Source organism: Bacillus rossius, chromosome 2 (genome assembly GCF_032445375.1).
Source record: "Bacillus rossius redtenbacheri isolate Brsri chromosome 2, Brsri_v3, whole genome shotgun sequence".
In the NCBI taxonomy this organism is placed as follows: Eukaryota; Metazoa; Arthropoda; class Insecta; order Phasmatodea; family Bacillidae; genus Bacillus; species Bacillus rossius.
In genome coordinates this window covers 120,853,739-120,878,798 of record NC_086331.1, presented here as the reverse complement: position 1 = coordinate 120,878,798, position 25,060 = coordinate 120,853,739, and the positions used below count along the sequence as shown (strand labels likewise).

General features: G+C 33.2%; 1 protein-coding gene across 4 annotated transcripts in view; it reads left to right on the top strand.

The window, feature by feature from the left end:
- The window catches only part of LOC134529701 (choline/ethanolamine kinase), a 74,566-nt gene extending 49,885 nt beyond the window's left edge, over nt 1-24,681 (top strand). For 3 of the 4 annotated variants that reach the window (XM_063364063.1, XM_063364065.1, XM_063364064.1), the window contains exons 7-9: nt 851-1,030; nt 6,851-6,945; nt 23,411-24,681. In XM_063364063.1, the coding sequence (XP_063220133.1) occupies nt 851-1,030; nt 6,851-6,945; nt 23,411-23,501 (366 nt within the window). In that variant the 3' untranslated portion in view covers nt 23,502-24,681. Of the gene's footprint in view, nt 1-850; nt 1,031-6,850; nt 6,946-17,564 lie in introns of all 4 variants that reach the window. The other variant, XM_063364066.1, reaches the window with a different exon arrangement.
- Nucleotides 24,682-25,060: the final 379 nt, after the last annotated feature.

Below are 25,060 nucleotides of genomic sequence, written 5' to 3'. Positions count from 1 at the left end.
AAGTTCAAAAGAAGACATGAACTTGTTTTTAAAAAGTTTGTGGGGAAAGTGCAAGTGTCAACATTGAAACCTGTAACAAATGGAAAAGTGAATCGCAAGATTTGTTACACGGCTACGAACCTGACAAAATCTTTAATGCTGATGAAACGGGACTGTTTTTATAGAGCAAACCAACAACTCTGAAGAACAGGAATTTTCTGCTCTTTATACCTTAGACAATGCTATAGATAGAGAACAACCAAATTATCTAAAGTAAAGAAAAATTACTGACTTTTTTAATGCCCTATTTTTTTATTTTAAGGATGTTTTGAAATAATTTTGATTTATAATAAATAAAAATATGTTTGTCACCTCTGCAACTTGAATTTTTGTTATTTTACCTCTCTAACTCAAAAGTATGTATAAGAATGAATCTCAACCTCTTTATGTCGAATCAAAATCTGCCTAAATCGAAATCCTCCATAAGTCAAAAACTCTAACTCGAATTTTTTAGCTTCTCCCTTCGAGTTCGACTTACAGAGGTTCTACTGTATTAAAAAACCATGCATACACATTTTGTTAAGTCTACAGTATAGTTTGTATAGTATGCAAAAAAAATTATGATGTTGCAATGTCTAATTAGACAATAAGTTTTTTACTAGAAAGTAAAGAAAATATGATAAATGGAACATTAATATTTTTAAAAAATTGGTGCTAACATATTTTATTTTAGTTAGTAATGTTTGCTTGTATAGTTATAATGATAAATAATTGATTCTTTATTTAGTTCTGATAGTGTTCTTTTAACAAATGTCTCTCAGATTATGCTACCTATCACTTTCTTGATGGTTTTTCAATGTTTGTTTTGCAGCTGTTGTTTGCTCGAGCCTATCTACAGCACAGCTGTGACCAGAACTGTGACAACCCAACTGAAGAGCAGGAGGCAGCTCTTCTGGAAGAAGTGGAGATGTTTACACTTGCATCTCATTTTCTGTGGGGTCTGTGGTCCATAGTAAATGCTAAAATTTCAACCATTTGTTTTGGCTATTGGGTGCGTATAATTTTGTAATATTTGCCTTTAACATAATTTTCTTGTTTTTTGGTGAGGTGCTGTATCCCAAATTCTGGCAAGCAATTGCATTTTCGGACATAAAATTTCTGAAAAAATTGTTTGCCATGTTTTTGATACCCGATAGTAATTAGATAATATTAAATTTTTAATCATTCTATATTGTGAGTATGTGATCTCTGTAAATCAGATTTACAAAAAAAAATTATTTTGATAAACAAATGTGTTTGTACTTGATATGCTTTCATGTTTTCCATACATTGCCCTTGCAATTACACACCATCTTAACACCTTAATATAGCTTATTCGGACTTTTATTGTTTGGATTGGGCCACAGCGAATGGTCAGATTGCTCACCTCCCACCAATAAGATCTTAGTTGGATTCTGGACAGGTTCAAACCCAGATTTTCCACATTTGAATGTGACAAATGTTGCAGTGAACCAGTGGATTTACTCGTTGGATTTCTATATTCCCCACGTATTCATTCCTTTAATGCTCCATTCTAATCTCATCACCCCTCATTGTCTCTAATGAATGACCCCAATTTTGACAAGGCATTAAAACCTACTTAAATCATTCATTTATTTATTAATTTGTTTTTTGGATAGCACTTCAATATGTCCATATAACAGTTAAGAGAAACAAGTTCCACATATTTTTGTGTCTTAATCGTTTGATTTTCATGCAGCAGCTGAGTTTTGTAAGGTTGGAGCTTCAAACGTTTGTCTCTACGAACAATTTTGGGAATCTGTAACACTAAATTTCTGCAAACAATTGATATCTTTGGGCAGTATTGCCTTGTGCATTCCATTTCTTCCTCCAATGCTCTTGTTCAGTCATATAATTTTGTTTTATCAAAACATTACCATTTCCTGTGAACTGTTTCAGTAACTGATTCAAAGCATCATCTGGAGGTCTCTTTCTTGTATGCAAATGTCGCCGCTGTCGTTGCACTGATACATTTAATTTAAGTTTGTTATTCTACAACACTAAATGAGCCTTTTTTTAACGCTGCACATCTGCCACCCACCACCCGCAACTAAAGCTGAGTGATCATGGTAGTCTTACAGCCCTAGTCCCGCTCCCTACACACGTGGCTTTCTAAGCATTATGATCACAGGTCACTCAAAAACTTTTCTCATTTCCATGGGGATACGTTAAAAACATTGTGTGCACTAAGAAGATAACTAACATCCAGTCGCTGCACCAATTCCAACTGTAACTGTGGACACAATTCAGAATACATGGCAGGAGATTGAATACCGTCTAAACATCACCAGAGCTTAAATGGTGCCCATATCGAAGTGTGCTAAGCTGATCCAAGCTTAAAATAAAACTAGTGACGGGTCGAATCCCAATTTTCTCGAATCCGAATCTTAGAGTGCTGTGAATCCACCCCTCGAATCCAAATCTAGGTTTCAAGAGTCAAAAATGAAATAATGTACAAGAAATAAAAATATTAACAAACATAAAATGCTTCTTTATAGCACTTGTTTGTTTCTGAGATTGTTAGCTACATTTTAAATTGGTAATTTCTAATGATTTTATAGTATTTTTAATGTGGCAAACCTATACCAACCAACCCATGTAACAATATCACGTTAACATAACCATTCAATAAAATGAAAAACTACTAGGAAGTATCACAATGCCATCTTGCAGAATGATTTGAAAACATGCCATGAAATTAAGAAAAAATCTTTTCAGAGTTTTCCCTACACTGAAACAAGACTTTTCTTCAGAAACGATCTTAAAAATTGTACATAAGAAATTAGATAGACACACAACAAATCACTTAACTCCAAATTACCCAGGCTTCCTTGGACGTAAATGACCACATGCAGTTAACACCTTGAGGAAGACTATTGTAGGCAAGACGGCATGAGTCCTACCATCGTGAGGGCTAGCGATCATGACCTATTAGGCATAAAGGGCTGACACAACACAACATACCTGGGTACCTGAGGACGTGTACGGAGTAATTGAGTCCTTAGCAAATGATACCAAGTACCCAATGAACAACAAGCCTAATTTGCATACTACATCAAAATAAAAATTTCAAAGTGGGGCTCGAAATAGAATTTGTAATAGTCGGCAAAGGTAAGCTTACAATGCGACGTTGCCTGTATCGGACACTTTCAAAGCAAGGAACGTACCTATGGGCTCATGGTTTCTTGACCATCGTGCAGCCCCACAGACCCAAGTGATGATACCTGAGGTAGCGCTGCCAGCAGAACAAGAACAAGCACATGACCACGTCCCCTTTAATTGCCTACGGGAGTCTAAACCTGCGCATGCGTATCCCTGGTCCAGCGAGCCGGGAAGGAGGGGATCGATACGTGGAGCGGTGAATCAGCAATGAGGAAGGAAACTATTTCTGGAACGGCGCTGCCTTTTAAAGTAAATGCGTTGGCATAATATTAAATAAAAACTTATCATGGCATGTCTTCACACACCTACTTAACAGCAAGAGGAAACAGAGACAGCTGGACACATGCCTGCGGCTGGAGGGATAATGCGGGATAGCTTCCATAAGGTCATCAGTGTCTGGTAGCTTGCCCAAAACAAAGGATTTGTCTAGAACTACATATCTCTAATATTTCTCTTTAAAATTTATATTCTTACCTTAATGTGTAATTTTATATCACAGCACTCGCCAATAGAATAAAGGTCACATCGTATTTCAGCATACTTTCTTGTTTTAACTTACACTCTAGTAAGTTGTCTGAAAGTAATAACTTGTGTATTTTAATTGTTCAATGAATAGAAACATTTGAGTATTATACAGTTATTGTATTTTATTTAATTTCTATTTTCAATTTATATAATGTGACAGGTCAGTTAATGCAAATACAGTGGAACCTCGTTACTACGAGAGCTGACAATGGCGGGAAAAATCCTCGTAACTACGAATACTCGTAATAACCGAACACAGAAAATTTAAGTCAAAGTTAAGATTCCTGAAACTTACAAAAATGTCTTAATTTCACACCGTAACTTGAAAACGGTGCACTTTAGTGAAAAACACATTGAATAAAAGTTGTAGCAAATTAAATTACAAATTGAAAAGGTCTCTATGATTTTTTGTATCTGCAATGGTTTTCGTTCTAATCGGGAATGAATTGGTCTGACGCGTGAGGAAGCAATGGAACACAGTTAACACAGCAAAGATAGCAGCTGGGGCCACGGTCGTGTCGTGAAGGAGGGGAGGAAAGTGATGCGGAGAATGGAAAATAAAAGAAGTGCAAGAAGAAAGCTGCATGAAGGGAGGGGCGAAGACTTCCCATCTTGTGTAAACTGGTTTATTTTTAGATTTCCCGCTATAGTCGAAAGCCAGCACAGCAGCTAGCTACTAGGGGGAGAACCTTGGCTGACGTAACACACAGACGCATTCTAAGGTGCTTTATGCGCAGCGGTGAATGTAAATGAGTTGATATTTTCTGGTTAGGTTATATTTGTAGCCAGTCTCACCATAAACGTTGCAGCTCTGACACTTTTCCCTCTTTTTTTTACCCATTTTTTGTGAGCCTTCACGTGCTGCTGAAAAATTCCTTCACCTAGAGTAGAGAGAGAAAGCAAAGAGAGAGACAATGCTGGGGAATAACGCAATGAGGAAAAGAAAAGGAGGGGAAGTAGTCGTCACCTCAAGCAAAAGTGCCACTAGAGAGAGAGATAGAGATAGAGAGAGAGAGCGAGCATGTTCTTAGTCACCTCAATCCTGCCCACGGCCTCTCCTCTTCTCCCTTCTCCCTTCTCCGCTGCTGGGGAAAGTAGCAGAACGAGAGACAAGTCACGTTGCTTGTCACATGTCACGCCACTTCCTTCCTCGTCACTCTTTTAGCAGTATTTGTGTTAACTGCGGGAACAATTTTTTTCAAATGCCATTTAAATCACTCGTACTTAGGGAGGGGCCAACAAGGAAGCACTCATAATTACCAGTCATATTAAGTATGATTTACGTAGTCAAACTGACTGTGCATTACAAAACTCTTGTATCTTCTAAGGTCTCGTAGTATCCCGTACTCGTAATAATGAGGTTCCACTGTATAACAGTAATGAATATGATGTTATGACAGCTGAGAATCCTATTTTTCTGAGACAATTTGGAAATATTATAGAACTCTTGACATAAAGAGGGTTAAACATTGACACCTCGTGACAAGACACCTAAAATGTTACATTAATATTTTTAAATGATTAGCAATAAATAACTTATAAGCAGTATATTTACTGATTTTCTTTGATATAAATACATATTATTTTATTAAAAAAAATATAAATAATTAAATAATTACCATATTTACTCTCATATAGGTCGCCATCGCATATAGGTCGCACCCATAATTTGAGGTCTTGAATTTGGTATTTAAGATTCCCCCCATATAGGTCGCACCGGTAATTCATTACACATACGCATTGCACCACAGTAAAAAAAAAAGGGCCACAAATTGATGGAAATTTACTGTCAATAGCGCGCCGTGTGCGGAGAAAGGTCATTGTACTTGGCCAGCTGTTGTTTCGGCGCGGCGTAGTCGCCGGCTGGCTCTCTCTGTTCTCTGAGCTGCGCATGCGCAGTATAACTCACTCAATGCTCCGCCAGCCAATAGATGCGAGTTTAGTGGAAAAAAATATAAGCTCCACCTCCCGTGCACCAGTTTTGTCCAGTTCTAATACCAGTTTATTGGTATACGCACCAGTTTTCTCGCTGCCGTGACATGTTCAAGTTTACGTTCATCTTGATGTCTTGATACCAATAATTAATTAATTGCGATCCCCAAAAATAAATTGTCAGTTTAAAAAATATGTGTCAACTGTACAATACTTTCGAAATTATAAAATACGTATAAAACAGTTACCAAGACTCCGCTCATTTTATCTTGTGAAGTTTGTCTCGTACTAGTATTTCGGCTAAGTTGTGACATAAATACAGTATCAGAACTTAACAATCAGCCACGTTTATACATTCATGAGTTTACGTTTTTCCATCGTACATTTTCGATTGTCTCCTGCTATAATTACTCGGAATTTTACACACCTATGCTTAAATTATTACATGTTTAGACATAAAGGCAACTTTTCATGTTATAAAATTGGTATATTTTACGATTTAAAATGTTCATTGCCGACTATAAACGTTACGTTTTTCACGATGTTTTTAGGCCTACTAGCTAATCTTATCTACTCTTTAAGTACCCATGGTATTTTCTGGTTGTTTATGGTTGTTACGTGACGTAAATAGCGGGATGGATTCGATTTTTGAGACGTAATTCGCGTGAAAGTATTGTATTGGACTAAATGGGAACTAAATGGGACCTGAAGAATATAGTGCAAATAACGGGCAAACGTAAATAACGGTAACGTAAATAAGGGGTTTCGCTGTATGTATACATTGTAAATAAATTTGCCTATACCTATATAAACTTCTTTTTCGCATTTTAAAGCAAAATATTGCAAAAAAAAAAAATCCTTGAAAATTTTAAAAAAATTTTCTTCAACTATAGGTCGCACTTCATTTTTTCCCCTTCAAATCTGGTAAAATTGCCGCGACCTATATGCGAGTAAATATGGTAGTTATATGTTCTCCTGTAAATTTTTATATTTTGCAGTTACAAAGATTCATTGCTTTACCCTCTATATAGGCTTTTGATGATCTTGATTTGTGGTTTATAGAGTTCAATTATTGCAGTGATTTTGTTTACTGTACCGAAAATTATTGATTGATCTTGCTTCTGTGGAGGTAAATTTGAAGTATTACATTATTAAATGCATGATTTTCAAAATTGGTTTTTCCTATTTACAGGATTTTGCATTGGCACGTTTGGAAGCTTATCATGACTTGAAGAACAGCATCACCAGGACTCGTAGAATTTCTGCTAAAAATGAGGACAAGACGGAGTAAGCAGGAAAAAGAATACAGTTGTGATCTTATTGTTCTTTTGTGTTCTTTTAGTGAAAAATATAAATTCAGCTAAAATTTCTTGAATCACACATCATTATAAGGCATTTGCATTTATTGAGATTCCAGAATGTAGTTTCTTAGATAGGCCTTAGTGCTCGAATTCAGATGTTATAATGGATTTGTTCCTTGATCCAAAATCTCCAGTAAGTGTACATACATTAAGAGCATGTTTTTAAGATTTTGTAGTAGGTGTCATTTCTTTTTAAGTGTGTAGTATAGTAGTTGTATCTTTATTGATTTGTTATTTTGCTAGTCATTTAGGGTGCTGTTTCATGGTTGAGAAAGTCATGGTCTAGTTGATTGTTTATTTTAGGGTGTGATGACTATATTTGCCATGTTACAGATTTTGTTGAAGGCAGCAGTGACATATCAATAGGATGTCATATATTCTCTACCAGTGTTTATTAAATAAACATTCCACTAAGAAATCTGCAGTTGACAGTAATAGTTGGAATAGACTGATTGAAAAATATTCTTATGTTTATCATTTAAAAGTTAATTTTTCATTCATGATGTTAGTGCATTGTACAAAGCATTTTATAGGACAACCTAAACCAAATTAAAGTACATGGTTTTACAGTGATACCAAGATTGACATTTGGCCTTAATTTTTAAATTTTGTAAGCTTACAATTGCTAGTTTGTCAGCTTTAGAGACTGGTATGTTAGTTAATATGACAAAATTTTTAGTCCAGTTAAATGGTTTTCTCGTTAAAAAATTGCTGAAGTTTTTTCTCAGCTGTTTGATATGTTTTTTGGGGTGCTTAATCCAATTTTCAAGTTTGCTGATTTGTAGGTTAGCTTCACAATGAAAAATGCAAAAACCTCAAAAATTTTCCCACTTTAGGAATTTAGGAGTAGGATTTTCACCCAATTTTTTTAAATTTAATCTCGAAAATTAAGCATTTTTCGAAGATGGCCACTCTACACAAAATTTCTTATAAAATGCACTAGTCAACTTTGATTTTCTAATGAGCTGTTTCGGTGCTACAGCATGCTGAAAAACAGTGATTTTTTGGCTCTTCGGAAAAAACATCAGAAGTGCCCACTCCCACCCCCTACAATTCGAAAAATATACATGTTATCAACAAAAACATTTATACCATGTGAAAGTACATTAAATTTCCTGCAAAAGATTACTTTAACATTCAGTTTTCTCATAAGGCGAGAGGAAGCTAAGTGAAAATTATGAAAAATGCTTTCTGCACCCTACAGCCAAAACAACCCCTCCACCTGTCTATCACTCATCAGCACTGTACTTTAGATGTATTACGCTTAAAAGAGATAGTTTTGAATGAATAGATTGCAAAGCATATTTTATGAAAACATTAACAAATTATATTTACAACAGCTGTACAACTACGGTAGGAGTGGCACTGATGGAAGGATGGTCTCAGTATGAGGGAACGATGTGCTTAGGTTATTGATATGAATAGCAGCTAAGCAGACATAATTTTTCTTTTCAAAATGTTTCATAGGTACAACTCCTAAGCTTCCAAGGATTGCTGCTGATGGTACATCCTTCAGCTGTGCAACCTGTTGACCCGGGACTACAGCAATTTTTTGGGGTGACACATTGGATGCCTCCCATTGTGTGGAATGTGTTTCGTCCATCCAGAGTTTGAATGTTGAAATCGGCAGTGTCATAGACCATCTGGCAAATGCTGGTTAGTTAACAGCCAAGGGAGGATACATAATTGATAACACTTCAAATTGAGTTGCTTCAATGTACAAGGAACAAAACTCCATGGAAGACAGGAAATCTTGTCAATTTGCGAGAACCTTATTTTTTGTAAATAAATGCTGCTAAGCCAATTTAGCCAATTTGAAGAGGCGAAAGGAATGACACAGGCTGCACTGCACTAATCTTGCTTTGTGCAATGGCTGCTGATTTTTTTCTTTCATTTCTCCAGATTCCCTCGCTTTTTGCTGAGCACCACAGCATCCATAAAAACTTGAGTCCCAGGAATGAGATCCTTAGTTTCATCTAGAAATCTTTCTGAAGGGAAGGATATTCAGACAAATTGTATACTAGTGCTCATGTCTTCCACAATTATGGCAGTAGCTGCTTCAACTATGGCACACTTTTCTTCTTTTTCTGGTAGCCTCTGAACATCTTGATGCCAGGATTCATTACTGATTTTGTGTCCAGTGGCTTTGAAACATACAACATAAGGTTTTCTTGTTGTAACCAAAATATCATTGCTGTACTTCTGAAGGAGGTGTCTTCTGATAATGCTTGGATGCAAATGGAAATCACCTTCAATCTGCTCCATCAATTCTTCCATGGTGAATTGAAATTCATCACCGTTTTCTAGAAAACCGTTAAACGACAAAAACTGGAAACGCCACTGAAAACTGAGCAAATATTGTAGCTTTAATGATTCATCCATGACACATTTGTTATTCAGAGCTGACTAACCCACCACAAGAGCAGATGGGTTGGGAGATGCTCGAAAGGGCCTGGGGGGGGGGGGGGGGGTCCTTGAAGGAGTAAAGTGACCAATAAAGGGATGAAAGGACTTCGCCGTTCGGGGGGAGGGACTGGGTTATCGCAGAACAAACAGAGGACAGGCAAATGCACTTCGACTCGGCTCACGGACATTTGGACATAAGGGAATAATGTGCCATCACGTTTTTTACGAGAGGCGGACTGTGTGAATTGTTAAGTTAAACAACTGTTTAATTCTGTTTATATATTTAATTTCTTGGTTTAGAGGTTTTATTTTTACATCGTATAATATTATGCAAAAACATTGTCAATGAGTTAATTACTTTACTAATATTTATTGAGCTTTATTGTTCAGTGCTCGCTGTTGCTGAGCAGATTGGCAGCCCATAATATCTGGCCGCCACTGTTTAGCAGGGTGAATTTAATTTTCTCTCATGCGGTATTAGGGTTTTTGTTGATAACATGTATATTTTTCGAGTGTAGGGGTTGGAGTGGACATTTTTGATTTCGCAATAGGGCAAAAAAATCACTTTTTCATCATGCTCTAGAGCTGAAACCATTAGTCATTAGTCAGAAAATGAAAGTTGACTATTGCATTTTTTTTTAGGAAATGATGTCCATTTTAATTTTGTATAGAGTGGCCATCTTCAAAAAAATACATAGTTTTCGAGATATACGTGAAGAACTGGAAAAAATGAGAATATTTTGAGGTTTTTTGGATTTTTCGTTGTGAAGCTGACTTCCTACAAGGCAGCAAACTTGAAAATTGGATTCAGCTCCCCTAAAATAGTAGAACCGTTGAGAAAAAAACTTTCGCAATTATTTTACAAAATCGACAGTTCTAAACTCTGATTGACTGAATTATTTGTAGTTGTGTGATTGTGATTTTTATTGAGCATGTTTAAAGTTGTACAAATTGTTTGAAATGATCTGTTCTTTGCCTTAATTGCAAATCTGGTTAATGTGTAAAGGCAAAATTGCCATTTATTCAGGACATACAGTTTTATAACTCTGTGATACTACTTAAATCGTGAAGGGGGGGGGGGGGGTAACTTCCATTCTTAATATGCAAATTCATTATTGTTAAGAAAGTGGTATATAAGACTTTTGGTCATTACTTATTCAGCACCCATTTTTAGAATATTTTAACAGGTACCTATTTTTATGGATGATTTTGTGTATTTCTTGATTTCTCATTATTATTATTAATTTTTTTGTACTATGATCACAGTTTTTTTCTCTTTATATTGTTGAACTGTTATGATGTCTGTATTGATTTAATCAGAAGGATGTTGTTCAATAACACTAGTATTTTAGTATTAATATTTTTACATCATTATATTCAGTTATTATTGCAACCAAAAGTCTTCAGTTTGTGTCATTTTTGTTGTGAAATTATAAATAGCTCTTTATTTTGTTATTGTTTATCCAGATCTTTAGATAATTGAGGAACGCTGGCTAAAATAGAAGATTTTGTAGAGAACTATATGCAGTTCACATGTACTTATGTGTTATTTTATAGCACACTAAATATTTGTTTCATTGGTCTGATGAATGGAGGGAACATTTTAAAGTGCTGAAAATGTACAAATGTATTATTGTACTGCTTTCAGAAGTGGCCAGAATTTATTTTCAATTTGGATATAATAGTGATGGGTAATATAAATATTTTTAGTCAGTTCTTATGTTCGTCATGTTGTTTTTAAATAAAGTTACGATTTCTTAAAATACATTTGTTTTAGTGCAATGTTAATTTAGTTTTTGTGTTTCAATATTTCATTAAGTCAATTTCACTTTATTACTAAAGGTAATATTAACATGTGTAAACTACTTTGTCATAAATTTTTTTGGTATTTATTTCAAGAACATTGGCTGTAGTTAATATAAGTTCATAAGAGTGAAATGCCCAGCAAAATAAGTTTGAGTTAAATACAGGAAAGCAACCTATATTTTGTTGTAATTTAGACATTATATTGTAATATGGTTTTTCTCTTCTTTTAATAAAGGGCATTTAAGTGTTTCACCAAATTAAAAAAAAAAAAAAACATTACATTTAATCATTATGTTCAGTTTGCAATTTAAACTTGATATACAACAATCTTAGTAGAAATGGGTTCAAGTTGAAAAACCTCTAGCTTCTTCTGTTCGAATGAGCTTTTAAATTAATCTCATTTTCATAAATTTTTTTAACTTCAGCTTGATAGAGAAGCTTACTTGCCTGGCTTATTATTTTCGAGCTGTCACAATGATCGCACAGGCATTACCAGAAATATGTTAGTTATAACATTACATGTGTGTGTACACAAACAAAAGTATGTCTGACATGTTTATAACTGTACACAACTTAAGTCAACTTTGGTTACAGTACTATTAAAAATTAAAAATCAATATTTTGAAATTTTTTTCGGTACGGTTGGTGTGCATTTATGCACTTCATGTGCTGTTTCATGTTCTTTCAATGATATTGCAATTGTTGTGTACACCCATTGCAAACATTTGCACATTTGTTCAATAAAATATTAGAGAACATTGCAAAGTTGGAAAGATGTGAGAAGGTGCCATTACCTGGTGCACAGTTTTCTCTGTTCGTCATATCCATGCAATTTGTTTACTGCTAAAAATTGCACATTAGTTTATAACTTCAATACGATTTCTTGAGAGAAACCAATTTTTGGTTAAATCTAGTCCTGTAAATAATTTTTATTGTTTGGGGATATAAAAATATTTAAATTATAATTTATTTATTACTTTTTAAATGTGTAAGTTAAAGTTAACTTATTATTTGATAATTTTGTGAGTTATAATTAACTAGTTACTAGTGTTCGGCTCAACTAACTTTTTAAAGCTCAAGCTTGGCTCGATGTAATTTTTTCAAGGATTGGCTCAGCTCAGCTCATGTGTTAAAATTTGGACCTCACTAGGCTCTAAAACTTAGTTAAGCGGTTGCTCAGCAAAAAATAAACAAAGCCAAGAAATTTAATATTACATAATCAGTAGCATTGTAAATTCTTTTTTTTATTATTATGAAATAGCTGAAAAATTAAAAGATTTTTTAATGTAATTATGATTGGTAATTTTTATGCATTTGCATTCTGTATTAATAGTAAACAAATTCAGGTGTTAAAAAATATAGAGAAAGGTAATTTAATTTTCCTTACACCCTCATAATACATTAAATAATGGCATTTGCTGAATTTTTTTTTCCTTAAATAATTAATACAGTAAACTTTGTTTTATTTTTTATTTTAAGCTGTGACTTTAGACTCTTTGTGATTTTATGTAGGGAACTTAAATTTAGTAAATTATTTTAATAAAACCACAAGTTGTTACAACCGTTTTTAATGAGGGTTTTCTTATATAAGGAAATTTTGTTGAAACAGTACTTGTAAATTGAAGGTTTAACTGAAGTTTAAGAAACATTCAGCTAAAATTGAAAAAACAATTTGGTTTTGAAAGTTCTAATTTTGGTTGTATCAATGGATATGAAATTTTAGAATTGAAAAAAAAAATCAATTTTTTATGTATTTGTAAAATTAAAATATTGTATGTGATTGTTATAATCTAGAGCAGGGGTTCTCAACCTTTCAGGCTCTGTCCCCCATTTTGAACACTGATGTGAGATCATGCCTCTCCCCCCCCCCCCCCCCCCCCCCCCCCCCCCCCCCCTTCATCAACACCATATGTGGTAAATACAAGTAGTACAATTGGAATAGGAAACTGACGCTGGTTATTAAATGAAAATATGGAATGGATAATTTCATACACAAAATTTAAGATTACTACACATATCTTAATTTGGAACATATTATTAGAACATAGAAATCAAAGAATTAAATACAGATCAAATATATTTGAGGTAATGAAGGATCTAGGTGAGGTTGACATGTAATACCAGTCACTTTCATAACATTAATGAGAGGGCTGGCACTGTTTATCCTTGACAATTTTGAATATTAGGTTGTAACTGTGACAAAGCACACCTCAGGTCACTTTCAACGTCCAGCTTTGTTGAATATTTTTTTTTTCTTTATGTATGCTAATGCTGAAAAATCCAGATTCCCAGAGATATGTGGATGAAAACTGCACTAACAACCTCAAAGCTTCCAAAGCAACTTCTGGGTTAACAGGAAAATAGCGTAACCAAAACTTCTTAACATCCGTGTTTTCGAATTCCGTGTTTGCTTGAGAGTCACATTTTAGGTCGATTGCCTGTTCCTGAATGTGATCAGGAAGTACCTCCTACGTTGATTTTAAAAGGATCTCCTGTCAATTTAAACTCCCAGTTCTCTGAACTAATATCTGGAAAATAGTCTGCAATTTCATTTTGCAATGCTACTAAATGCCCTGATATAAGGCCCTTCAATTCATTTATCTGTTGCAATGGGAGATTTTGGTTATCATCAATGATAACGTTCAATCTTGGAAAGGATGAAAAGTTTGGCTCTGAACTATGAAGGTGGCATTGCCAGAGCTATCTTTTCTGTGAAACCCTTAACTGCATCATAACTCTTCAGAATGTTTTTTCTGGCATTGTAGCTTCATGTTCAGAAAGTTGAGTGTTTCGAATAAGTCTGATAAGTATGCCAAGTGAACAATAAATTTTTTTCTTAAAACGTGCTATACAGATATGCTTACTTTGAAGTCTTCAAAAAAAATTTCAACTTGCGATTTTAATTTAATAATCTAGCAAGCATATTACCTTTGGACAGCCATCGAACTTCTATGTGAAAAAGAAGATTTTCTTGGTCACTGTTCAATTCTTGATATAACACCTCTAAGAGTCTAGTCTTCAAAGCACTGGATTTGACATGGTTTACTATTTTTATTGCTATGTTTAAAGTAACATTGAGTGATTCAGGTAGAGTATTACAAGCTAAAGCTTGTCTGTGAATAATACAGTGGAAACCAATTATTTTAGGGTTCTGTTTCTTAGCCAATTCTATAAACCCCAATCGGTATACTTCATGGCTTGAGCTCCATCAGGACATATTCCAATAATTTTCTCTCAAGGAAGGTCATTAGCTGTTAAAAAAAATATGACGTGCAGAAAATATATCAACAGCTTTTGTTGTAGTTTGCGGAGATTTTGAAAACAATATTTCCTCAAAGAATTCATTTCTTTCAATAAATCGGCAGTACAATAACTGCGTGTTTTGAAATGTCAGTTGTTTCATCGCACTGCAAATAAAAGAATGGGAAAACATTTAGTTTTTGCACTATTTGATTTTTTAAATCCAGAGCCATTTCATCAATTCTGTGTTTTACTGTGTTGTTTGACAGGGAAATTTTTGCAACATTATTACAGCTGTTTTCACTGAGCATAGTACTACAAGCAGTAAGTATACAAGGTTTTATTAGTAACTCACCAATTGTATGAGGTTTATTATCAATAAGGTAATGTTGTCAGAAGCTTCAACAACTTTCTCATTGTCCATTCGAAAACTTCCAGTGGAATCAAGTTCCATGCATTTAAGACCGTTTTTCTTGGCAATAAAAAAGTCAGTAGGCTTGTCTTTCAGAGCAGAATGATTTGTAGTCAAATGTCGTTCCAGTCATCCAGGCCAATTGCATCATTACTCAAAACAGCATGGCAAATAACACACTGAGGTAATTGACTACCGTTTTTCTCAATGCAGCTATATCCATATTTAATATCATTATATAGACTTTTCTTTTGTAGTGATTTAGCCATTTTCTGTCCTTACTACAATAACACACAAATTGTCACTTTTACTTTGTAATGAGATTAGAACAAACAACACGGGCATCAAGAATTACAACAGAAACTACACTCCGCGCAGACAAATGACGTAAGTCAGACAACATTGGTACGTACACGTCACGGATAAAGGGAAAATGTGCCGGAGAATTTGAAAGGAGAAAGGGAAAAATTAATAAAAAAGGAAAAGCAGCTGAGCGAGAAATTGTTCTCCAGCTCTTGCAGTGTTGTCGGACATAAAACAATAATTGTATTTTTACAATTACGACAATTATTGTGTTCGTATCGAAAATACATTACGGTTACATTGTGACCGCAAAATTAAGTTCAGTAAATTACCGTTCTTTTACTTTTTTTTTAAACTCATGCCTCCATTGAAATTCCAGGTTGAGAACCTCTGATGTAGATAATGAAATAATGATTCAAAAGCAAAAAAAAAATATATGAATAAGCATTAAAATTACTTAATTAATTAGAGATTGACTAGTTTGCAAATTTTTGGATCAAGTCCAGCAGAATTCAGTAATAATACCGTCAAGTCGAGTCGAGTTGAGTCCATATTTGATAATTTTTATCAGAGTTTAAATTTTTTGTTCAACTTATTGATGTGTTTCCAAATTGTTTTCTAAGAGAGCATTAGTTGATAGTTTTAACTAGGAATTAGGTTGTGTTAGCGACATTACAAATGGTGAGAATGGTCAGCTGGGTTAGGTTAGCTACATTTAAAATTCTTCAAAATCGTGTGGACTGTGGGTTATGTAAGGTGAGTTACATTTTAAGATACTGCAATATGGGTTGAATGGTAAGCTACATTAAAAATACTATAAAATAGTAGGGACGTTTGGTTAAGTCAGTTCCAAACTCTACTTCACAGAATTTTTATTGTAGCTATCCCAACCTAACCAACTGTTCTCACAATTTAATGCTATTATTAATGTACATAATCACTCGTTAAAACGGTGAACTACTCAGAGTTTCAAAACACCCTCTTGGAGACTGACTCAAAAACATGTCAGAAAGTAAAAAGAAAATTTTCGTTTTTAATGGAAAAAATGCTCTTTCCTTCCGAATTACCTCTCTAGTGTCATAGTGATCTCATCTGTGGAGTTTCTTCAGCAACCAGTAGAATTTAAAAAGTTCCTTTGCAGCATAGTTAATAGGTAGTGCTCAAAAATATATTTTTCAGAATTTTCTTTTTCTGCCAAAAATCATATCTTCAAAAAGTTATTTTTAACACCATAAAGCCGTCCGCCATATTGACTAGATAGTCAAAGATATGAAGATACATGCTTTATCACTTTAGTGTGTGCTAAACAGCAATGCTATTGATTGCCGTTGTAGTAGAGAAAACGTACACATAAAATATTTTCTTTTCTGATGTTTTTTAATGGTATTATAAGTCTATGATGTACAGCAAGCTGTTCTGAAATGGCATCTTTTTCAGTGTTTGTAAATGTAAATGGCTTAATATGCGTTTTAATTTTTTTGGCAGTGTAACTGTTTAATTATTCTTACTTCAAGTAAACTGCAAGAATTAAAATTGAAATAACACTGTGAAGTGTTTGCAAAATAATGGCATGTAATTGTGTGCTTGTTGCACATGTCAAATTTAATATGTATTGAGTTAAAATAAAAAGACAGTCGAGCTTTAGCTACTCGCTCGACTCTGATCGAGTTTTTGAGTCGCTGCCCATCTCTAGAATTATTATTGAAAGTAAGGGAAACAAAATATTTCAAATTTTAACACATTTCACACCCTGTTTTTATTCCAAGTTGGTGGTTTGTGCATTAAAATTTTTAATATACATTTTGGGTAATGTATGGTTATAGTTTAAAATGTTCTGCGTATTTTTCTGTGGGCAAGCTCACACAATTAAAATAAATGTAAATAGCTCTAGAATATAAATGGTTCTATGAATATGACTAGCACATGCAATAGAAATTTTGTCACTAAGTTTATCGTTTCAAAAATAGTGCTAATGAAAGGTTTCTTGAATTATTGATAATGTACTTTTGTGTTTGCAGGGTAAAGTTAATAAAATGTCAGTTATTTTTCCCAGGAACTGCAATTGTGAAGTTGAATCATTATTTAAATGAGACAAAGATGGTTGATGCCTTTAATTTAATTTAGCTATCAGTTAGTTAATTAGTCTTTTTCTTCCCTCAGAAATATTATAAATTAAATTTTTTTAACATGTTATAAAATAGACACAAAGGCAAAAAAAAAGTATGCATAGTTTTAAGTATCAATTTCTGTTGGTATAGCATATTGAATGGAGAAGTGTGTACTTCAGCAGGGAGACAAATTTCTCCTTAATACACTACTTTTTGTACCAGTTGCCTTTTATTTTTTAACTGCATGCCATGTCACTTTTTATGTTACAGGATGTATCGACCTTCCTCTCTTTGGTTACCGTAGAAACCTAAATCTCCACTTCCACATGTCTGAAAACACTCTAAATTTGTGATTGGGTCCCTCCACGAATTACAACCATCCACATGGGCCAGTTACAGATCATCTGCTATTATCCGACTGAATACAAGTGCCACTACACCAGCCCTTCCTTGATAAATCTGCCCTTGGCAGAGAAGACATTCAGAAATGTTGAGTATTAAAACCTCAACATGGCTGTGGCCTCAAACCAGCAGCTGAGAAACTAAATATAACCATTAAATTAAATTATGAGTGTCAATAGTACTTTGTAAAACTTAAAGTATAGTATGTAAGGCATAGTACAACTTGGCATATTACAGTGAATAAAATTGGTGCATTATGAGTAGTTTTCCCCATAAACAAAATATTAACCAGCAAAACTAAACATAGTATGTAAATGAAATGATACTGTAGTTAGTAGAGAAAAAATAAAATTGCATAATTACATAAGTATATGCATTTATGCTTTTGTTTTAATGCATTACAATATTTTAAAATTAATACTATACACAATACATGTAACTTTTAGATGGCAATCTTTAGTTTGACTAATAAATTAAAATATTGTGCAGATTCGGGTATATTAAAAAAAACCAACAAAGTTTTTACATCTAAAGTTTTATTTGGCACATCATTATGCTTAGTATGTCCCCCGATATTCACGAAAGCAAAAAATATACAGGTGTATTCTGGCACACGGTGATCCACCATCAAGATGACTTTGGCTCGTGAGTATAGCAGAAATGCACATGTACATTATACTTAAAATTGTTAAATTTCTGTTGCATGGTGCGTGCACATTTTGTTGCCTACTAACATTTCACCCTAAAATGCCATTACGAAGTATAACTTGAAAAGGTCATTAGGTAAACTCATCCTAAATTCATAAATATTGTTATTTATCTTTTCCATTGGTTAAATTATCAGATGTAATTGGACAATTTTTATTGAAATTAAAGATTTGCAGGAATATTATAACTTACATGCACTTAGACTATGACCGCAAACATGCATAATTTCAAAGCTCCTACTAAAAGAAAGTTACTTAAATATAAAGCTGAATTCACAGTGATCCATCTCATTCGTCTGTCATCTGTTCATCTCTCAATCATGTGACCTGCAGCCATTCAGATGGCCAGGAAAATTCCATCCGTCCATCCTTCGAAACCTTTCCAAGCTTTAACTTTCAACGAACAGATGGAGGACAACCTCCCAAATGTTCGCAGGATTTATTTTGTCTGTGACCTTTACTGTATTAAAAGGTTTTTAAGTTTGATGTTTTATACTAAAATTGCCCAAGGCATAGAAGTGTAAGAAATAATGTATGTAAATCTGGAAATATATTAATAAATGTCACAGTGATAAAATTTAGTTAAATGATTTATAAGCGATTAACTTTAATGATTGTCAAACTATACAAGATAAATTTTCATTGCTATTTAAGACTTTGTCAGTTTGCAGTAATAAAAATGGAAAAGTATTTGATGGACGTGGGGATCATTCTGTATTGATTGGCTTGTTGACGGACGGATGCAGCGAATCATGTAGAGTCTACCTGAACTGGGATTAAATTTTAATTGTCAAACTGCCCAAAAATGTGTATAGTGCGTATGGAAAATGATACACTGCATAATTAATGTAGGGGAAAAAAACAAGATAAATAGAAAATATTTAAAGCCAAGGTCCAAAAGAGATGACAAAATGTAAAAAATCCATTTACAGCATATGAAAAGTGATGATAAGAACAATGACATGTGTAAATGGAATTTTGTATGGATTTCCAAATAGTTTTTTTTTTTACTCCATCAACTATCACTAACCCAAATTTCCCCCCCCCCCCCCCCTTGACTACGGGTCATCTGAGAACAGCTGATGAGGTAGCCACCAACACCATAACTCCTCTCATGTCAGTTGTGAAAGCATTCTAGTGGTGCACAGTGGTATAATTAGTGAAAGAGGGAAGGGAGAGTATGGAAGAAAGAGGAAAAGGAGATAGGAAAGGGGTGACATTCATTGATTGAGCAACAAGCAGCTCAAAGCTGCTCATTATTTGTGCTTTTGCAAGTTAAGTAAATCTTTGATTTACATTTTCAGACATGCTTTGCTTAAGCCATCGCCACATGATGTCCAATTCCTTGGCAGTTTTTATGTCTATTTTCTGCTAGTGCACCTGCTTCCATGTAGGTTACTTTTTGACACTCTTTCAAGGGGAGTAACTCTGAACATAGAATTTTCATACCCAACTTCTTGTCCAAAACATGTTCTATTTTTCTGCTTTACCCACAAGCTGAAGTGATCAAGATAACAGACCCATTAATGACAGCATGCACCCGTAAATATTTGATTTAGGTATTGTGTGTTTGTATAAGGTAACAAATTCTTTTCTTTTTCTATAGGAACTGTCCAGTCCACTTTTATACTCATTAATTTAACAGAAGGTAGCCTAAATTAGGCATGATGTGGGATAGGCTTTGCCAATTTTTTGACAAGTTGATATGAGACCAAATTTTAAAGCCATAATATCTCAAACGTAAAGTGTGTGCTAAAACATAATTTTTTAAGTCTCGTGGAAAAAAGTTTTTTTTTTTTTTCATTTAATAAGTTGCCGTATTCTGAGTATAGTTATAACCAACTAAGGACATGTGGCCATTAAGGAATTTAAAAAATTGGGTAGCGAATTTTTAAAACTGAAGCTACTAATGAGTTCTTACTGTCTACAAGAAAATGAGATATTTGATCATGACGGTTATATTTTGACCCAGGTGCTGTGTTTAAAATGATATAACATAAAAATAAGTATGTGGTTATGATTTGGCTAAATAAAAAAAAGTATATATATGGTATCAATTAAAGTTAATATTTTTAACAGTAAAATTTTTAACAGTAAAATTTTAAATGCTTAAAAAACCTATTCCTAATAATGGGTGGGCAATAATTTTTTTTTTTTTTTTCAGTTTTAAAATAGCCATGATTGTATTCAAATAAATGTTTATTTATACGAACAAAAATATACTGGAAAATCATTTCTTAAAAATAATTTTGTCCAAATGGACACCATCTTACCCTTAGATTTTCGAAATACTCTAGTTGGATGTATGGCAGGTTGCACCATTTTGCTGCATCCAATTTCTATTGTTGTAACCAACGAACTGCTGCAACTGTGATTGAAAAAAATCTTGTAGCATTTTCACATATTCTGCAGAATTAACTGTTACAGAATTACTGTGTGTGTTTTCAAAGACGCACAGGCCGATAATGACTTTTGAAGAGATAGCTGCAGTGCCAAAGTGTTAATTTCATTAAATCATGGGTTAAAAACTTTAAAGAAACTAGCACGACTATGAATTGAAAACAAACAGGGTGGCCACAGAGCAGGAGGAGCAAAGAGATCATGGCGCAAGTGAACATTTTTGTATGAGACGAACCGAATATACCGACGCGCAAGCGTTTAGATGCTTTGGCGATACCCCGAACATCCTTGTGCCGAATAATGAAATTGGACTTCAAACTGCATCCGTATGAAATACAGTTAATGCAAGAGTTAAAATCATTCGTTGATACAATGTTCAAGCAATTAAAAAACTTCATTAACATTTTCTTCACGAATGTAGCTCACTTTCACTTAAGTGGACATGTAAATAAACAAAATTGCAGATTCTGAAGCAGGGAAACAAAAAATTAAAACACCAAAGACCTTTCTTTGCATTCTCCAAAGGTGACGTTTGGGGCGTCAATCTCTTCAAAGAGCATTATCGGCCTGTACTTATTTGAAAGTGTATGCCATAATTCTGTAATAGTTAATTCTGCAAAATATGTGAAAATGCTACAAAAAATTTTTCAACCACAGTTGCAGTAGTTTGTTAGTTGTGAAAACTTAAAATGGAATACATAAAAAATAGAATGTGTAGTAGCTTCATTACAAAAGTTATAATAATTTTTATAGATTATATCTATTTTTAAACTGCCAGAATTACCTGAAATATTTTCTCATTGTACATTCTTGAACTCCTGCAATTAGAGACTAATTGATCAAGATGTAATTCGTCTTTAGTAAGAAAAGAGCTAAAGCATGCCATAATGAAAGTAATGGAAATAATGGTTGGTTAGATTTAAAGTAAGGCCAAATGTCAATTTTAGGCAGTTTAAACAGTGTTATGGTGGAAAATTATGAGAAAAACTCAAATCTATTAAATTTATTATTTAGTCCATTATTATGACAATTTTGATGTGAAACCTCTTGTCACAGATTATATTTTGAAACAGTTTTCCAGGAACAAAAGTTCTATATGATTGTTTTATGCTGTGCTGGAGCACCCATTAAAATCATACAATGTTAGGTGCTCTAAGCACATGAAATCTTTATATGGCTGAAAATAGGATTGTAGGATAGGAAGAAAATTATTAAGAGAATAATTTCTGGTTGCTCATTATGTCTGCCTGCCTGCAATGTGCATTTGAATGACCGGCCAAGATAAGGTGGTTGACCAATTTCTTCAGTACTATTCTAACCCCTTATTTTGTAGGTCATTGTGCATTTTCAGCATCCTGAAAAGTAAACCATAATCATTTCCTGAAGATTAAAAGTAACCATAGTAGATTGTCGGATACAAAGAAAACTTGGCTAATATAATGGCCCATATCATTTTCTTGCCAGTTTCTTGTCCGATAAACCAAGAAATAATAATTCTAATTCTTGTAATAATGTTACACCATGCTTCTAACTCTTAGTATGTACATGTGATTTGCAACTTGCCTGAAATATTAAAGCCAAATATATTAGCTTAGCAAGAAATTTTACTTATTATAAATGACAAAAGTTATTTTCATCGGAGGCTAGAATTCATAAAGTATGTTTATTTTAATGTATTCTCCTTGTTTTTATCTTTGTAAGTTTTATTTTCATGTAGAAATATTTTTCACATAATTTAATTATTTACTTTTTTTGTTAACTGTGAATTCTACATATTTTACACCAACAAAATAGATGTAGTTTTTGAATTTATTGAATAAGACTTATGCCAAATTAATTAATTCAGCAGAATATAAAAGTTTGCTAAAGCATAGCAACTGTGATAAAATGTTGGTATTGTAGGCACATTTGCTTGAACTATGTAGACATAGTATGTGAGGTTATTATAAATAATTTTTTTGTGTGTTAAACTTTTGTTTATAAATTATTGATAGTTTAAATACTAGGTGATAATGTATATAAGGTGAACTTAAAACACCATTACAAATAATAACATTATTTTAAAAAAAATTAAGATTTTTTTTTTGTTGATTTCCTGCAGCGTAGTTTCTTTGTTCATTATTTTTATTTAAAATGGTATAAAACACAGTTACAGTTATATATTTTAACTCTTAGGATTTGATGGTTTTTAGGATAACATCATAACCCAACAGGTCTTATTGTACTGTGATGGTTCAAGTATTTGTTCCTGGAACCTGTGTTGTATGGCCAGATTTACTAAATCTATATAGTTAATTGATATTGTAATGGGGCTTAAGTTAAATATAATGGGGTTTATAATTAATCTGAATACATCTAAACTTTTTAGTCAAGTGTTGTACAAAATGCTTTCATTGAAGGATTTATGTTGCTCAAGTCGCCAATCTGGAGACTTAGTTTAAAGCCTCTTTCCATGACATTGTATTTCCACGTGTGTATGATATATATTTCCCTGCAAACAAGACCTGAGTACATTTCTTCAATAAATAAATTTACATTTTAAATTAGGAAATTCAATGTGTACTTACTGGTATTGTATGTTTATTCTTTTTCTTTTTTTCTTGACAGTGAAACAATCTTGAGATGTTTTCAAGTGACTGTCTTCAGGAAAATTCTTAGAGGGGAAAAGGAAAATTTTATATCCTTTGTAGTGTGCTAATAGTTTACATGATAAATTGACGAATGGTAAAATTTTATTATGAAAATTAAAGCCTAAACTATATAGCAGCAAGATGTTTAAATATATTATTGAAAAAAATAATTCTTACTTGAATATATGTGAAATTAAAAAAAATGAGGTTGAGTTTGTAACATTTGAAAACATTTTTTTAAGTTAATTTTACACATTTAACACTAATTATTAATTTGTGTTTACCCCACTCTTAGTAGAAGTTAGTTAATAAATATTACAAAACAAAAACCACATTTTGTATCAACTTAAAAAAAAAATTGACCAAAAAAAAAAGGAACCTGAATAGGAGACGGAACTAACATAGCGTACCAATATCTATTGTCTTCATAGTTACTCTGAGTGCAGGCTATAAAATATAGTTTCCTTAACACAAAATAGTGGGCTTGCTGCATGCAGTCGGAGAGCTATCAATTTTGATGCTTCACGCTTCACTACAGGTATCCACCTAACCAGACATGATGTCACCCAGAGCTGACCACATTTTTATAAGAGCTGCACAACAGCAGCTGAACAGATTGATGATGTAGAATTTTAAAATGTGTTCTAAAAAGGAATTTACATTAATAACAGCTTTCTATTTTTGTTAATTAAATATGTAAAAAGTAATTTCCTAACAAATAATGGATATCAAGTCTATAAATAACATTGTTTTATTCAGGAAACAAAAGTTTTTTATGAACTTATATGGGAAATATAAGTTAAGTGCACATCTTATGGAGAAAATGGTGAGAACGAAACATTTAACCACATTATACAGAATATTATACTGTGCTGGAAAAACTTACACAAGTTTTACTGTTTTATGTAGGTAAATGTTGGTTTTGGAAAATATATATTTTTTTTTTTTTTTTGTTTTGCATAATTTGGTACAGAACTTTACATCTAATGAAAATGTATGTTACTACAATACTATTTCTTGTTGTTTTGTGAAGCTTTTTTGAATCTTGATGTTAACAGTATTGGTGAAGAATGTTTACCATGTACAACTGTAGTTCCCAGTGCAAACCTATGGTGCTGAGTGCCTCCTATTCTGGATGATAAGATTATATGATAATATTGTTACTTACATTACTTGGCCTTGTTTTGCCTATTTTTTATAAATTTTTGATACTTTGATGTTACTTGGATTAAAAGTATTATAAAATTAGTTGTGTTGTAGGATTTATTTTGTATTTGTGCCTGTCTTTTACAGTACAATTGTCAAGGCTGTCTGAATTCACATAAACACTAGTATATTTAATTATTTACATGTCTTTTTTGTATTTTTGGATGTACATTACATTTGTACATACACAAGTAGGTACATATGTGCATGCATGCAAGCACAAATGCACACATCCGCAATAATGCATGCATGCACGCACACCGTAATACACACACACACAGACACATGATGAATTTAAAACATGTGGACAAAATTCATCCAGTAATTCCTTGGCTTTAAATAAAAATAATGATTTATACAAACCAAGAATTGTAAAAGCACTTAAACGTAAAGGATAAAGTGTATTATATGGTGAAACCTC